The sequence below is a fragment of the Carassius auratus genome, unplaced genomic scaffold (genome assembly GCF_003368295.1).
Source record: "Carassius auratus strain Wakin unplaced genomic scaffold, ASM336829v1 scaf_tig00215913, whole genome shotgun sequence".
NCBI classification, from domain to species: Eukaryota; Metazoa; Chordata; class Actinopteri; order Cypriniformes; family Cyprinidae; genus Carassius; species Carassius auratus.
The window spans coordinates 62,804-80,913 of record NW_020528307.1 but is presented as its reverse complement, the minus strand read 5'-3'; the positions used below and the strand labels follow the sequence as shown (position 1 = coordinate 80,913).

At 39.2% G+C, this 18,110-nt stretch overlaps 1 protein-coding gene across 3 annotated transcripts; it reads left to right on the top strand.

The window, feature by feature from the left end:
- The first annotated feature begins 466 nt into the window (after positions 1 to 466).
- On the top strand, positions 467 to 13,575 carry LOC113096415 (uncharacterized). Of its 3 annotated transcripts, XM_026261796.1 has the most exons (10): positions 467 to 949; positions 1,297 to 1,344; positions 2,216 to 2,267; positions 7,915 to 8,173; positions 8,680 to 8,825; positions 10,878 to 11,157; positions 11,257 to 11,396; positions 12,436 to 12,527; positions 12,601 to 12,697; positions 12,832 to 13,575. In XM_026261796.1, exons 2-10 carry the CDS (start codon positions 1,324 to 1,326, stop codon positions 12,855 to 12,857), a joined length of 1,113 nt encoding a protein of 370 aa, XP_026117581.1. In that variant the 5' UTR covers positions 467 to 949; positions 1,297 to 1,323; the 3' UTR covers positions 12,858 to 13,575. The 3 variants fall into 3 exon arrangements, with proteins under 3 accessions (XP_026117581.1, XP_026117580.1, XP_026117582.1); XM_026261795.1 differs by lacking the exon at positions 2,216 to 2,267; XM_026261797.1 differs by having other exon boundaries at positions 2,216 to 8,173.
- Positions 13,576 to 18,110: the final 4,535 nt, after the last annotated feature.

Here is an 18,110-nt window from a genome sequence, read left to right as displayed (position 1 = left end):
AGCAGGTTACACAGCTGTAAAACACACTAAGGCATAAAGATGCATTCAAAACAGGATGATTTATTTCATTTTATTTTTTACCAGGATGTTTCATCTCAGGATAGAAGCAGCGATCGGCAGTTTTCAGAGTCTGTCCTTTGTCTGTTTCAATCAGTGCTTTAACTATATATTTATATGAAAAGATAACCTAAATTTGTGGTTTTCTGTGATGTTCTAAATTAGAAATTTGTTATATACATTATTACATTATAGATATAAATTCTTTAAGTTATATATACACTGTCATGGCCAAAAATATTGTCAAATAAAGAAGAGAAGTCTGCACACTGAGAACTACTGCTCCAGAGGAATTTAATTAAACTCAAGCAACGTTTCGAACTTCAGGTCTTCATCAGGCACAGTGTGAAAAAAATAAACAATTTCATAGAGCCCTAAATATGTAATTTTTGTTAAACTTTTAATAAATTGTTGTTAAAATGTATGTGATATGATTTTAATTCATTAGACATGCTTTTTGATTAATACAATTAAAATAAATAAACAAAACGGAAAAAATTTAATTTGGGAAAAATAAATGAATCCTCTCTATACTGTAATGAGTGCTGTGTTCTTTCAAAGGGGTCATTACAGGTCATTTTAAACTTAAATGTGGAGATTATCATATAATTTAAATGATGCATCTTCTGAGAGACTGACAGAAGTGGTATGTAAAGTTAAACTAATGTGTCTCTCATTCCTCCCTCTCTCTCTCAGTGTCTCTCCATCTTTCTCTCCACCTCTCTCTCTCTCTCTCTCTCTCTCTCTCCATCTTTCTCTCCACCTCTCTCTCTCTCTCTCTCTCTCTTTCAGTAATCATTCATTGAAACATCCCCAGTTGAAAGCAGAATGAATCAAGAAGTGCTTGTTATCAACATGAGGATTTTCTACAGGAGTCTGTCACTTTTACTGGGTAAGTGAAACTCACAAACAACTTCAGTGTGTCTACTATCTTATGGTGATTCCAACTTTTTTTTTCTTTTACTACTGTGTAAGTTTTATTTTGTTTTTATGTTACACACTCAGAAAAAGTTTCAAAAGCTGTCACTGGAGCAGTACCCTTTCAAAAGATACACATTAGTACCTTATTTACCCCAAAAGGTCAATGCAAGTACCATAAAGTTATTATACAGTAGACATATTTGAATCTTTTGAAACGGGGCCACCCCAGTGAAAGCTTTCATACCGTTTTCTGAGAGTGTTTCCTCATAGTTTTAAAAGCACATATCATTTAACGAAATGATTTCTCATTTCTTTTAGGGTTTTTCTCTTTTCAAATGAAGGTGAATGGAACAGATGGAGCAGAAGGTAAAATTTCCTGAGTTAAAGAATATTATATGTCTAATTGAATTCATTGTAGTCTAACCGTAAAAAATTATTAACTTCATTCAAACATTATATTTTATCTATAGCAGACTTTATTTCATTTAGTGTTAGTTTAATATTCTTTAACAAATGACTATAGATTTTTAATATCAGCCACTTCTGTTTAGAGTCATAGGTGTGTTTTAAACAATCTATCTATACTTTGATTAAATATTTGACTGTCTTAACTTACATGCACAGATATTCGGGATGAGACATGTAAAACATCCAAAGTTAATTTGGTTTTACCTCCATTTAGGGTTTATCTACAATAATTGAATTCAAATAATGGAGCTGCAGTTTTCACTAACATTTAGTTGATGTCCTCAGGCCATTAAAGATGTAAATGACTTGTTCATGGGAACAGATTTGAAGAAATTGAGCAATACATCACTGTCTCAACAATGAATGCTCTGCAGTGAATGGGTACTGTCAAAATGAAATTCCCAAAAAGCTGAAAAAAACACTCAGTCCATCAATTAACATCTTGTGAAGCGAGAAGAAACGCATTCATTATCCATAGTAACACTTCCTCCAGTGGCAAAAATCGTCTCGTCTGAATCAGGAGAGAAATATGCAGATCCAACACCGTTTGCCAGTTATATGTGTTATACCAGCATATATTTGTGGTCTTTTTTTCTTTATTTTGTTCTTTTCCATTTGTTTAATGGCATATTGTTATAAATGTAAAACACTCAACATCTAAACTCATACCATATTATTACATGTTAAAATTCCAGTCAGAATATAAATAAATTATTCTCACCGTAAACATAAGATTCCCCCTTGCACCCTCCCCTTTTCTTCCCCCCAGGAGCCTGTGAGGAAAAAACAGTGGCGCAGAGGACCTCAGTGCCCAGAGACAAGTAAACTCATGCCGGCCCCGGCCCATGAGCCCCACTCTCTTCACATAGAGATGCATTCCCCATCCTCTTCTCCAAGCCAGAGCAGCATCTTTCCGTAGCTGCAAGCAATCTGGTCTTGTTTGGTGGAAGAAAGTGTGATGCACTTGATGGCAGCATGTTTTTAGTGGCTTCAGACGCAGAGGAGCTGTCGGGCTCGATCAATGTACCCGCCCCCTGCCGCCTACTGTGCACAGGGAGCCCAAGTCAGGCATGGATGCCGAGCTGATCCGCATCCAGTCTAAAACTGAGGAGGAGATTGGACAGGAGTGTGTCAAAGGTGCCCACTCTTAGCTGCCTGGATGAAAGGTTACTGCTGGAGCGCCACCAGGCCCCTCATCAAGGAGCATCAACATTCTACCTGGAAGTTCATTATGAACTCGCCAAGTCATGGTGCACTCCCTACTCTGCTTACCTATGTGGCTCCTCTTCCTTTGCCCTCAAGACAGTCAACAGCACCAAAGACAAGGGGTGCAATAAAATGTCTCCCCCTAGTTGAGTCTGTCGCTGCATATCTCTGCCTGTCCACAGCTATCAACTGGAAGGCGAAGGTCACCCACCCGTCCAAACCATGCAGAATGATTTCGGCCCTCGCTGGAAGGGGGTACTCTGGACAAGCAGCCTTGGTGCTCCATTCTATTGTGGTCCTACAGGTCTACCAGGCCAAACTCCTCCAAAGCATGGATGAGTCCGGCCCAGACTTTCCAGCTATCAAGGAGTTGTGCAGTGTGACAGACCTGGCTTTACACACAACCAAGACCAGGGACCTGGCAATTGAAAGGGCAATGGCCAGCTTAGTGGTGCTTGAGCGCCACTTATGGTTGATCTTAACCAATATTAAGGATGCAGGCAACTCCCAAGCCTGACCTTCGACAGCACTCCCGCTCTGCCTAGTGCTTCTGAATCGTCAGGGACCCCGGCCCAAGTTAGTGTTGGACCCACTACCTCAGGCATCCTCCTGATCTGTAGGAAAGTAAAAGGAGGGGGTCAAGTCCCGCTATAGCTCCTGCTAAGACTCCTGCACTTCCTGCAAGGTTCCCTCCTTGGTTCAAATCAAATCCTCTCGCAAGTGTGTCCAGGGGACTGGTTCTTTTCTCTGGATCTAAAAGACAGGAAACGTACTGTCACATCCAAATAGCCCCACATCATAGATGATTCTTGAGATTCACCTTCGAGGCAGTGGCATATCAATATATGGCCCTTCTATTCAGACTATATATCTAGGACCTCCACTTTTCCACTCTTTGTACCGCTCTTTCTCCTCTGAGACAGATGGCAATCGTCTAAATTACCTCAATGACTGGTTTGTTTTAGCTCAGTCGGAGGACAAGCTATTATCTCACAGATTCTTTTTCTTTAGACACTTTGAATACCTGGGGCTTATGGCCAAATTTGCCAAGAGCACTCTGTCTCCCAGCCAACGGATATCGATTCTGGGAGCAGTTTTCGAATCGGCCATCAAGCATCTTGTGGCCTCTTTGAAAATAGTCTCTTGCCCAGTCAAGACATTTCAGAAGACGCTAGGTCTTATGGTCTCCATGTCTCCAGTACTAAAGTTGGGCTTGCTCCATATGTGACCCTTTCAGTACTGACTGAAACTGCTAGTTCTGTCCCACGCCTGGAATCGCAAACGCCTTCATATCAAGGGGGAACCAGGCCTGTGTGGCAGTCCTGAAACCTTGAAAAGACAATCTTTGAAAGGAATAGGGTGTGACCCTGGGCATGGTCTGCAGAAGGAAGGCAGTTTTGACAGATGCTTCCAAAATGCAATGGCAAACTGGCTTTCAGCCTTTGGTCGAAAGAAGAAGGACGGCTACACATCGGCTAGTCTGATCAGACACCATGTCGGTAGTGTGCTACATAAATCGCCACAGAAGACTCTCCTTGAGGCGCCTCTTTTCTATGGTAGCTCATCACCTAAAATGGGCTCAGCACAACTTGCATTCGTTGAGAGCGACACATGTGCCATGTAGGTTGAACTAAGGAGCAGTATCCCTTCTGAATAGTGGATGCTCCACCCCCAAACAACTCAAATAATCTTTGAGAACTTTGGCAAGGCAAAGGTTGACCTCTATGCCTCAAAAGAGGGGACAACCTTGTTGTTCGCCTTCTTGAAAGGATCTAGGAGGCTTAACCCATGCGATCTGTCCATGGTGCAGAGGGCTCTAAGGAACCCTCACTTTGAGTTGCTACAATACATTGACCTTTGTTCTCTGAAGTTCTACCCTAATCAGGCAACCTGAGCAACCCTTTATATGATTTTTTGGCCGCACCAGAGGGTTTACGGTCAATAAGCAGAGACTCTCCAAATGAGTAGTTGACGCTATTGCACTAGTTTACTCCTATTTTCGGCATAAACAGCCCCAATGGGAGTAAGAGTCCATTCGACTCGAGACATGGCCTAATCTTGGGTTTGGTCTAGTTGTGTGTTCATTGCAGAAATCTGTGTGGCAGCTGGCTGGGCCTCACCGGCCACATTTGCCAGGTTCTATAATCTGGACATCCCAACCTTACAGGCCAGATCCTTTCTGCTTAATGTGCTCAGTCTTGCCTTAGGGCAAAAACCAGTCTTAGGCTTGCCTACCTGCGCTCTTGGCCTTCACAGGAACATTACTGGAAGGTTTACTTATGGCTGGGCTGACCTCTACGAGTTTGGGTTTTCAAGTTTGCGGGCTTTGGTGGGTTTAATCTCCAAGTTCGGCTGTCGAGCCTTTGGTTATTTTTATTTTTTATTTACTGCACAAACCAATGGCCGAGCAGTTAAACTGATGAGATGAGAAAGATGGCGCCGCTGTGTATGGCCTGCCGTCCACGTCTCTTGACTTTCCTGCTAATTATTTTATTTATCCTGTGTGTCATTAATAATGTGTCATCGCTATTGGTGTATGAACGCCTGACCCTGCTAAAAATATGAGATACGGTGAACAACCTGACTGATTTTGTTAAATATGGACATTCAAAAACGCCGCCGCCCCTGCTAGCCGCTGTGCCAGCCTATCTGTGGCGTCCTTTCTGCACGTTGCCTTGTAACAAGAAGCGGAGACGCGGGAAAAGAGGAGGGGTGCTCGTAAGATTCAAGGCTTACCTGGCTTCATTATGTACGGATGTTTCTGGCTGTTCGCTGAATGGAAAATCCACGGTGTGCGAAAAATTTGACCTGCCCCGTTCCTTAGAGTTCAGCTATCGGTGGCTCCAACCAGCCCTCCCTGACGCTGGGTGTTTGCTTCCGTGTTGTCGGCCGGTGAGGATTCAGGTGCGGGGCTGCGTACGAGGGAATCTCTGCCCGCTCAATCATGCCACTCAGCAGTCGGTGAACTGTAGGTCGGTGCACGCAGCTCTGATTAACACCCGATCGCTCACAAACAAGACCTTCATCCTGAACGACTTGATTTCCACTCACGACCTGGATTTTCTCATGCTCACAGAGACCTGGCTAAAACCAGGTGATAACAGCGCTTTCTCGGAGCTCCTCCCTCCCGGCTACTCTTTCCTGAGTACGCCGCGAGTGTCTAGTCGTGGTGGTGGTCTGGCTTCTGTCTTTAAACAACACTTGAACTGTCGTCTGCTTCCATCTAAGAACTATAGTAGCTTTGAGCTTCAGCTATTCCTGGCTCCATTTGCATGTCCTCTACTGTGTGCTGTTGTCTACCGACCTCCAAAATATAATAAGGATTTCATTCTGGAGTTCTCTGAGTTACTTGGGGAATTACGAACACAATATGACAGTTTACTAATTTGTGGTGATTTTAATATTCACGTTTGCTGCCCATCAAGTCAGCTGTCCAATGACTTTCAGAGCCTTCTGATCTCTTTGGATCTGACACAATCAGTGAAGAGGTGCAGGCAGGCCGAGCGCAAGTGGAAAAAGGACAAGCTACATGTTTCACTGGGTATATTGAGAGACAGTCTTACTGAATATCAAAATGCAGTTAAAGCAGCTAAATGTCAGTATCTGTCTAATGTCATTTCCACCAGCTCTTACCGTCCTAGAGCGCTATTCAACACAATTCAGTCTCAATTCAGTTATTTTGTTGATAAAGTAGCCTCTGTTAAACAGAGTATTAAGAACATGTCTAACACTTTTGACTTGTGCTCTTCTCCTGTCCGTTCTATGTTTAATGTGTTTGAGCCAGTGTCACTCCCTCTCCTCTCTGATGTGGTCCAGGGGCTGAGACTGACAAACTGTCCTCTGGACATTATCCCATCTAAAATGCTTAAACAGGTTTTTAACACAGTAGGCCCATGCCTCCTCTCATTTATAAACAGTTGCCTGAGTTCAGGTTCTGTACCAACTGTATTCAAGCACGCAGTGGTCAGGCCTCTGCTAAAAAAAACCCAACCTTGATCCTACTGGTATGTCAAATTTTAGACCTGTGTCCCATTTACCTTTTCTATCCAAGGTTTTGGAAAAGATTGTTTTCTTACAGTTACAGTCTTTTCTGGAGAACAATCAGATTTGTGAAAAGTTTCAGTCTGGCTTTAGGACATGACACAGCACTGAGTCCGCTCTTCTCAAAGTACAAAATGACATTCTCTTGTCCCTTGATGAGAAAAAGCCAGTGCTGCTCATAATGCTGGACCTTACTGCAGCATTTGACACCGTGGACCACTCAGTCCTCCTGACACGTCTGGAACAACAGGTTGGGCTTCAGGGACCTGTGCTGCAGTGGTTTAGGTCGTATTTAACAGAGAGGACTTTTTCTGTTAGGATTGGTGACCTCTCCTCCTCCTCCGCTCCCTTGACCTCTGGTGTGCCACAAGGTTCCATTTTGGGCCCTGTTTTATTTTCCTTGTACTATATGTTGCCGTTAGGTGCAGTTATTTCAAAGAAAGCCATCCATGCTTTTATTAGCTCCCGCATAGACTACTGCAATGCGCTCTATGTGGGAGTTCACCAAACTGGACTTCACCGTTTGCAGCTTGTGCAAATCGCTGCTGCCCGACTGCTAACTAACAGTCGTAAACACGAGCACATAACACCTGTCCTGTACTCCCTGCACTGGCTCCCTGTCCAGTTTAGAATTAATTTTAAAATCTTAATGTTTGTTTTTAATGCACTCACGGGCCTTGCACCTTCCTATTTGTGTGAGATTCTGACCCCTCACAAACCCAGCAGAGCTCTACGTTCTGCTGGGCAACATCTGCTGAAGGTGCCCCGGTCCCGGTTCAAACAGTGGGGCGATCGTTCTTTTGCAGTGGCCGGTCCTAAACTCTGGAACTTGTTGCCCATTGAGTTACGTTCCATCACTGACCGGCCTCTGTTTAAAGCCAAACTTAAAACCTATTTATTTAAAATGGCTTTTTGCACTTAATGGCTCTGTGACACTGCTCTGTTTTTATTGTGTAAATATGTTTTAAACCTATTTGTAATTATGTTTATTTTTTACTAATGTTGTTAAGCACCTTGGTTCAATCTGTGGTTGTTGGAAGGCGCTATATAAATAAATATTGATTGATTGATTGATTGATTAAACTGCATTATTGAAAAAGCTTCAGTCATCTGAAAAAAAATTATTTTCACCATAGCGTCTTAACAGAAGCAGTACTCTTTCCCATATCTCAGGGAACTGAGGTTTGTAAGAGAGTATGTTTTCTATTGATCATATTCTAGTGAACATAGCAGCATGGGGCACAGTCAGTCAGTCAACATCACTTAATAACTTGAATGGCATATATGCTCTGGATGGGAAAAACTATACCTGTGCTCATACTTTGACACAATCTGACCCATGGTGGATGCTGGATCTGCTGAAGACATACAGCGTGAATAGAGTGACCATCACTAACAGATTTGACTGCTGCAACACCAGGATAAATGGGTCAGAGATTCGGATTGGAAACAACTCTTCAGATTTTTTCAGCAATCCAGTGTGAGTCTCTGTGATATATTTTCATATAGCCAACAGAAAATCTGGCCAGTTGGTCAGTACATCACTTAAAATAATGTAAACCTGCAGTTAAGTGAGTCAGATGTCGATTCAGTAAATGATTAGTCTGACAGAATCAACACTTGTCTTTTTGAGCAATTCAATTACATGACTCATTTGTTTATGTATTTCACTACACTCAGACTAAAAACTTGCTCATCTGCAATATGTCTATAGGACATTTCCTATCATATGTCAAATATATGTTTAGAAGATGTCTTTATGATTTAGAATGTATGTAAAACTGTATAAATCTTAAAGACATCTATCAGATGTTTATTCACTCCAGATGCTTTCCAGATGAATTGCTTATTTAACAGACATCTTGCAGACGTATGTGTGCCATATGGAAAGAGTGTTGTCAAATACAGAAACAATAATATTGTATATAAAATACAATTAGGAATAATGAGCAAAAGAAAATGAATCACTCTTTCATCTTTCTCCAGATGTGCTGTAGTTTCTACTATTCCAGCAGGAGCTACATACAGCTACTCGTGTGATGGGATGGAAGGACGTTATGTTACTGTGAATATTCCTGGAGATTCAAAGATTCTTACTCTCTGTGAAGTGGGAGTCTATGTTATTTTTCAAGGTAGTTCAGAGCTACTTAACAATCTTGCAATTTTGACTTTTAGCTATTCTCATTTCATAAAAGTGGTTTTTAATGTGTAGTTCTATTCAATGTCCATAGTCTTCAGAAATATACCCACATAGTGTTGAAAGCGAATGTCATTCTAAGCTGGCCCAAATCCAAAAATACTACTGACCTTATTGTGTATCAGTCACTGCTATCTTCCTTCTCTGCTAATGTCTCCATTGCTAAAAGGACATACTACCATAACAAAATTAACAATTCATCTAACTCTTGGATGCTTTTTAAAACATTTATTTTGCTCCTTTGTCCTTCTCCTCCCCCTACTGCATCAACTCTAATAACTGACGAATTTACTACGTTTTACATTAATAAAATTGAAAACATAATTGCACAATTTTTCACCACAATCTTTCAAACATACATCCTATTCCATCTCATCTCCATCAAGCCATTTCTCCTGCAGTTGTACCTGCACTCACTCACATCATCAACACTTCCCTCCACACTGGTGTTTTTCCCTCATCATTTAAACAGGCTCGTATAACTCCACTACTTAAGAAACCCACCTTCAACCCATCTTTTTTAGAGAACTACAGACCAGTTTCCCTTCTTCCTTTCATTGCAAAAACACTTGAATGAGCTGTGTTCAAACAAGTCTCTACATTTCTCACACACAACAACCTCCTTGACAGCAACAGAGACTGTCTTGCTCTCAGTTGTTGAAGCTCTAAGATTGGCAAGAGCAGAATCCAAATCTTCAGTACTTATCCTGCTTGATCTGTCCGCTGTTTTTGACACGGTTAATCACCAGATCCTCCTCTATCAACCCTACTGGCAAAGGGCATCTCAGGAACCACACTTCAGTGGTTTTAGTTTTACCTATCAGATAAGTCCTTCAAAGTATCACAGTCACAACATCTAACTACTGGGGTGCCTCAGGGCTCAGTTCTAGGACCACTTCTCTTCTCTGTCTACATGACATCATTAGGTTCTGTCATTCAGAAACATGGCCTTTTATACCACTGCTATGCTGATGACACTCAACTCATTCCATCCTGATGATCGGACAGTATCTGCTCGCATCTCAGCTTGACTTACAGACATTTCTTGCTGGATGATGGACCATCACCTTCAACTCAACCTTTCCAAGACAGAACTGCTTGTGGTTCCAGCAAACCCATCATTTCATCACAATTTCACTATCAAGTTAGGCACATCAGCCATAACTCCTTCAAAAACAGCTAGAAGCCTTGGAGTTATGATTGATGATCAACTGACTTTCTCAGACCACATTACTAAAACGGTCTGATCCTGCAAATTTGCTTTGTTCAACATCAAGAAGATCAAGCCCTTTCTTTTCAGAACATGCTGCACAACTCCTTGTTCAAGCTCTTGTTCTGTCCAGGCTGGACTATTGCAATGCCCTCTCTGCAGGTCTTCCAGCCAATTCTATCAAACCTTTACAATTAATTCAGAATGCGGTAGCAAGCTTAATTTTTAATGAGCCAAAAAGAATACACATCACACTTATGTTTATCAATTTGCACTGGCTTCCAATAGCTGCTCGCATAAAATTCAAGGCATTGATGTTTGCCTTCAAAACTACCACTGGCTCTGCACCCATTTACCTAAAATTATAACTTCAGACTTATGTGCCCTCTAGAAGCTTGCGTTGTGCAAGTGAACGTCGCTTGATTGTGCAATCCCAAAGAAGCACAAAGTCTCTTTTACGGACTTTTAAATTCAATGTTCCCTCCTGGTTGAATGACCTCCCCAATTCAATCCGGGCGGCTGAGTCCCTAGCCATCTTCAAGAATTGGCTTAAAACACATCTCTTCCATCTTTATTTGACCCTCTAACGTTAACAATCGCTATTCTAATTCTATTCTTTAAAAAAAAATCTAACCACCTTTCTAATCTTTTTGTATTTTATTTTCTTTTCATTTATTAAGCAATTGCGTGTGTATGTGTGTGTGTGTGTATAAATATGTAATTACAATATTACATTTTCTGACTAAAACTATTTCTTGCCATTGTGTCATCTTCCAGATAATTTGTCAGCTGGAAGAAACGTCACACAGTCATCAACTTATGGCCTCTGGTCTGCTGAACATGCCATTGATTTCAATCCAGGATTAACAAAATCATGGTCAGCATGTTCCTCAACCAAAGTTCAGACTAACCCATGGTGGAGGGTGGATCTGAGTTCTGTGTACAGAGTAAGTAGTGTCGTGATTACAAACAGACTAGACTGCTGTCCGGAACGAATAAACGGAGCGGAGATTCGCATCGGAAACTCTTTGGAGAACAACGGCAACAACAATCCCATGTGAGATCTTCTTTCGGTGGCTTAATATCCATAGAAATCCCTGAAAACACACATAAAAAAACTAGAAGTCTAAATAATGTTTTCTTTGATTCTCTTTAGATGCGCTGTGATTTCTAGCATTCCAGCTGGTGTTTCCTCCACCTACATTTGTAACGATATGGAGGGTCGATACATGAATCTGAGCATTCCTGGAGATTCAAGGATTCTTACTCTGTGTGAGGTGGAGGTCTATGGGGAAGGTGTGATCAAACATGGAAAATAAAGCTATAAATTAATGAAATTACTCATTTTGGGCTGGTGATTTCAAAACTAGTGTCTGTTTTGCTTAAACTTCACACAAGATATGATGCTTTTTGTAACATTTTTGCTTTTGAGAACCATTTGCAAGGTGAAGAAGTCTTGTATTTTGTCTTAATCAGCAGAAAAACAGCACAAACACATGACTCATGTCTGAATCTGAGCCCCATTTTCACGCATGTGACTATTTTATACCTAATCTTGATTTCAATTATTGCCAGTAACGAAAATGCAAACATGAGCCAGATTTTTTCTGCTATATCTGTTCATTAACAAAGTTAAAGAAAAACATATTGATTCACTTATTTTTTCTGTTTATAAAAGGCAAATGGTTTTCAGACTAAGTTTAAATAATAAATCTTAATTTTTTTTTTTTCACAAAAACCAAAACTTTGATATTTGACTGCTTTTGTTATTTTGATAAGTGCATTAAAGCTGATACACAAAGATTTCAGAAAAATCCTTATCATTTGATGAAAAAATTATATTTAATATAATTATATTTTTAAACTCACCATAATCCAATCATTTGCAAATCAGTTGTATTCCATGATGCAGGGATGTAACTGATTTGTTGTTTATAAATTGCGACATTTCTAAGGTTTCATGCTCTTCACTACATAGAAAGGATTTGTGTTCAACACTAAACCATATCCATTCTCACTGGAAGTGAATCTGTATTTACTATCCTCTGGGTCATATTTTGTTTTACTTTGTTTACTTTTGTTCATGATTTTTGAGGATCACTACACAATCTCTTCATCTTGCACCCATTAATCAATCTTAAATGACAGATTCATTTGCACTAAATTCTGTAGATTATTGTAGACAAAGGTCAAAGGTTATTTGAATTAATGTCAAAAACAAAGGATGCAATGATAAGATAATGTATTTTGTATTCTAAAAATGCATTATTTTATCAGTTGCATTTTGTTATTTGCATTTAGCATTCGCTGTGCTCACTCTAGTGTGCTCTTTTAGGCCCTTTATTGAAGAAAACGTTGGTGAAGATAAAATTGAAGTCCAGTTCGACTCTGTCTGAACCTGAAATGAGAGCCCAGCTCCTGTCACAGGTGAGAAACAAAGAAATCTGAAATCAAATCACATCACATTGATAGAACTCTTTAAGAGATCTGCTCATTTCAGCTCCAGTCTGTTTTGGAGGAACGAGGGTTTTCTGACGTGACGCTGAAATGGTCTCAACCTCCCGAAATGGAAGTGAAGCGGAAGGAAGCTGCACCAGGTGAGTGTGTTCATACAAACACTGGAAAACTGGAAAGGAATGTTGATTTTAAAGTAAAATATTTAAATGAATATGTACAGTTTGCAAAATGAAATGGAAAAGTATGTCTATATAATTAATCCTTTTATTTACAGCTCAGTCTGCTCGAAGAAAGAGATGATGAGGAAAACTCAAATCGAATCACCTCTTCATCTTTCATTTACAATGTCAATTTGAAACCGTTTGTGTATTTGTGATGGTGATTTTAGTGAAAAATTTTCCATTAGACTTGGACAAAAGACTGTTTTTCTGAGTCAGCAAGTATTTGTTTCAGGATTTTAAACAGGGAAATTGTCTTTACTTTTAAGAACACCTTGTAAGACGCAGTTAACAAATGCAGTAAGCAGTGCTGTCATTAAAATCATCCTTAACACATTAAAGGACAGTACAATAAAGAAATGGCTTTCCTAAATGCACTATTTAAACTAATGTTTTATTGTGAAGATGAGATTGAGCTGAAGAATGAATGCTGTATCTAGGGTTGCCAACTTAAAGGAAAAATATGGGACAATCACGTATATAGCCTATAACTTTTTAGTTGTCATTTTGTTTTTCAAGGATAAGGTCCAAAGAACACTCTCGCTGCTTTTTCTTCTGTGTGGGCGTATTCAAGTCGCACACTTCAGTTTGAATCTGAATAGAGCATTACAGTCCCGCCCACAGCTGGTGCCGGAGGTAAAAATTCAATACAATTTCTGCATTCACATTTGGGAAATAAGCCATAAAACGTAACCATACATGGTAGACTTAAAACCAGCTACGGCTGTACTAAGCGATAGTATATGCTCACATAAACGCCAAGAGTTCTTTTATTCGCGATGTCTTGGATAAGTACTTCATTACCCACAATCCTGAACAATCCCACAGTGATGCATCTGATTGGTGGAGCTCGTGTAACCGTCTGGTTAAACCCCGTGAAGGTCTGTGAAGACTGAAGATCATTAATAAAAAACTAAAAATAAAAAATAAACCTGTGTTGCGTTTTTGCACGGTAGACTTATCAGTGCAATCATGCGCTCCTTGGTTGCCATGATGGCTTTTTTCGAGGAGGAAAACAAAAGTGTTCAAAGAAGTGAAAACAACTTTAGATAGGGTCATGTAATGTTAGTTGTGTGTAGCGTGTCCGAGGGTCAGCTTGTGGGTTTTTTAAGGGCCAGCATGAGGGACAAGAGATAAAGTTTTGATGAATTTTGCAGGGAGGTTGGTAGCATTAGTTAGCATTATCGTCGACTTTAGCTAGGCTACTGTAGCCTTCATATGGTATGAGTCATATCAAGCATTTTAAGATGCCACTGTCAAAACAACATTTAGTCTAGGCATACCTTTTTGTGCATTTACTGAACATTTGTGTAATGGCAATGACGTGTTGACTACTGAGCGGTGATTGCAGTCAGGTACAAAGCACTGCACCATGTTGCTGACATTATCGTTAACCGCTTTCAAACACAATATATAAAATACACGATGATAAATAAAAAAATCAATACACAATACCTATATAAAACACAATTTATTTACATGAATAATACTTAAAGAACCGCTATCACTGCACATTCACTATATAAAATAAAATTCACTGGAGGAAAAAGTTCGCGTGGCAGTCGTCAGATTTGTAAGTCGCTCAAAAGGCTCTTCGTGGCTGTGGGCTTCAGTCGAATTCAGTGAGGCGCGGTTGTTTATCTTTTCACAATATTCTAATTTTCTGAGATACTGAATTTGGTATTTTCCTTAGTTGTCAGCTATAATCATCAAAATTAAAAGAAATAAACATTTGAAATATGTCAGTCTGTGTGTAGATATGAAATTCACACTTTAAATATGAAAGTCATGCTGAGTGACATAAAAAAAGAGGGAAATTTTTGTCCATGAACACGAATTAATAAATTATATTTTGTGACTAAGTCTGAAAGATAGGAAAGTCTTTCAGATTTGTTTCACAGACTCTCTGCAGGACATTAGAAAAAACAATCCCAGGCGAGGCACCTCAGCTGTTACGATGGTGGCTTAGATCAGTGACCAGAGAGGATCTGGGTCTGGATTGGATTCAGCGGCCGAACCTGGTTCAGAACTTGGACTGAACTTGGCTCAGGACCAGAAATTTGGACTAGACTCTTTGAGTGGACTAACTTAGAATCAGAGACTTGAACTGGGCTTGGCTCCTGAACCGATTCTTGGACTGGACTTGGCTCAGAACAAGAAACTTGAACTCGGCTTGGCTCCGGAGTGAGAGTACATCGTACTGCCCAGACACACAAAATAGCCGCTCCCATAACTGGAAGTACTGCAGACAGAGAAACCGCCTCTTTCGGAGATCATCTACTCATCTACTCATCTACTCTTTCCCTCTGGATAACATCGGACCTACATTCTGTGTGAACAGGATTTTTGTGTATTGAATTTGATGTTCCGCATTCTTCTTCTTTGAAAACATGAAGCTGTATTTTTAGAAACTGGATACTTGCAGTCTAACATTTCAGAACAAAAAAAATCAGCTGTTTCAAAAAATACAAGTCTATTAAAAAAAAAAAAAACGTTACATTTTAAATGTTAAATATTCAAGTAAAAAAACAATATATATATATATATATATATATATATATATATATATATATATATATATTCAAATTCAAGCTATGTGAAACATAACTTTCAATGTTGCTAAATGACAATTGTCAATAATTCATATTTACACGATTCAAATATTACTGTCATATTATAAGCTCCATAGCGCACTTGTTTGCAAAGAGCATGAGTCTAACTTGAAAACGCCAAACCTGCTTCTCTGCAGTCTGTGTTCTTCTGACTTCTGACTATATTGTAGTAATTAACGAAAAATGCTTTGGGCAAATGTATCGGAGTAAAAGTAAACAATTTTTTAATTAGAAAATGTAGTGGAGTAAATGTAAAAGTTGACTGAAATATAAAAACTCAAGTAAAGTACAGATACTCACAAAAATACTTGCGTACTATAACAACGTATTATTTCTTCGCTACAATACACCACTGGACAAGAATGATGCAATTGCAAATTCAGCATCACGAGCTGTATTAAAACAAGAATGCATTCTGATTGGCTGTTAGCTCTGTAGCATGATTATGAATTACTAATAAAAGATTTATCTTAAAATAGGATTATAGTGGAAACTGATAAACTCTTCAATGTTTTGTAAAACAAAATTGTGTCAAATCAAAGATTCAGTTCTTACTATGCTAATATTACATAGTGAAACAATAAAATACTTTCTTTTGCCCATTTTTCAAGATGGTTGAGTATCATCACTCTTCCGGCTCTTCTGAAAGACATTTCCATCTGGTTGGACTTTCCATGACAGTTTTGCATATTCTGTCAGTCCCTTCTGAATCTCGGTCTTCACCGTAGGGTCATTCACATTTTGACTTGATTTACCTCCATTTTATTGTATTTCAGAGAAATCAAATTCAATCTTTGATGATATAAAAGATACTTCTATATATCAACAAGACAGCGGTTTAATAAGAGTTTTGCACTTTTAGGTCAATAAAGCAGTGAGATGTGTACAATACTCACCAGTGTAGCACAAAGAAGGAAATTTACTTCCAGTCCGGTCCACACGTCTCCATTATAAACCTGCTGTATGACTCATCATCTCACCCCGATCCGTCTGGTCATCAATGGTGGCCAGGTCAATGTAATTCTGCCGGCAGTGTGTCTGCGTAGCTGCCCATTTCATAGGTTTTGGCATAAAGTAAAACATACGAGTCTGTGAAAACGTCATGTGCATCAGAGCTGAACATACAAGAAACGTAATTAGTTAAATGTCTACATTGTGCATAATATACAGCTATATTGTTGCCATTTTAAACTGTGTTGAAATTAACTGAATCTTTAAAGATTTAGTGGTAGTGGTAGACAGCCGTCTCGATGACGTCATCATTGATTAAAAACTTTATTACAAACTTTATTACAAAATGCTTCCTTGAGTAGTTAACTTAAAAAAAACAAAAACAAGTAATGGGTAAATGCCATTTACATACTTTGCAAAAGATATTAAAATTCTGAGATGTCAGAATTGTGTCAGCTATTTCATATTAACCAACAAACATACTGCTATTACTACCAACCAACCCTTCTGACTCCAGTTAAATTAGATTGATTATAGGTCAATGCATATTACCTACCAAAAAGATCAGAAGGTCAAAAACTCCATGGACTTCCATGTAATGTGTTCCAAATAATGACTTCTTCCAGGCGGTGTGCCTCAGGGTTCGGTGCACAGCCTGCTTCTCTTCTGGTTTTACACAACCTTACTGTGTGAGAGACAAACAAGATGCAGCTCTATCAATCTTCTCATCCTCACAACCTCCTGTCAGCTCACATGTCAGAAGAACAGGCTGATATCTCGACCTGGATGAACAAACGCCACCTTCAGCTGAAATCTGTTAAGACAAAAAAAAATTCTAGATTTTTTTTTTTTTTTTATATATGTAAAAATATGTAAAATTACAATATATCTGAATATATAAACCCCCAAAAAGTAAATAAATATTTAACAAAGTCAGTTAATAACCATGCATTTAAATATATGTTCACACCAAAAAAAATATGTAAACCAACCTACACCAACTTCACTTTTTTGGTATTGTTCTGGTGTAAAAGTACAGGTTATTTTAACAAACCCCCCAAAAAGTGAATGAAAAAAGAAATAATGATATTAAGTAAATGTTCGTGTTTTGCTAATTTGTAAGTTGCTTTGAATAAACCATCAATGTAAATGTAGTGAATCCCATGGCACACCAGTGTCTGTCTTTAATGATCACTCATCCTGGTCATTTGCAAAGTGCTTTTTCAGAGAAATGATGATGGAGTTGGTCCTCAGCTCGCTGGAGACATTATTTAAGTTATAAACACTTGGGAATGAAATGCAGAGGTTTAGTGCACAGAGATGCTTTGCTGAAACCTCAAGAATATGGAAAATAAGGTGCTTATAAAAGCAGCGCAAGAGCACAAAAAAAAAACATCCAATTGTGCCATCATGTGGTCAGACGGTCTAAAGAATTAGTCTGACCAGCTAGCAGTTAAAAAGCATTTAATCTTTCTTTCACTTCTCAAATTGGACCAGTTTAATTTTTCATGCAATGTTAAAAAAGGGATAAATTTATAGTAGTTCAAAAACCCAACAATTCAAGACATTGTTTTTTGTTTGGTTTTTAAATGTAAAGATGTGCTCATCAGCTGATCAGTGATCAACCTCAGCTGCCACTGCTGTGGGTATACTATACGCAGTCATGCAGACAGAGCTGGTTTGAATGAGGATTTGAATGTTGAGAGAGCTGCATCTGAAACAGTCACATACACAAACATACAGTATATCAGCACAGAAATCAACAGACATTC

Excerpts from the sequence above, each read along its gene's own strand:
- LOC113096415 (XM_026261795.1), top strand. The coding sequence starts at position 886 with ATGAATCAAGAAGTGCTTGTTATCAACATGAGGATTTTCTACAGGAGT. Across the intron at positions 8,174-8,679 it reads GATTTTTTCAGCAATCCAGT|ATGTGCTGTAGTTTCTACTA; the intron begins GTGAGTCTCTGT and ends ATCTTTCTCCAG. Across the intron at positions 12,698-12,831 it reads GCGGAAGGAAGCTGCACCAG|CTCAGTCTGCTCGAAGAAAG; the intron begins GTGAGTGTGTTC and ends TTTTATTTACAG.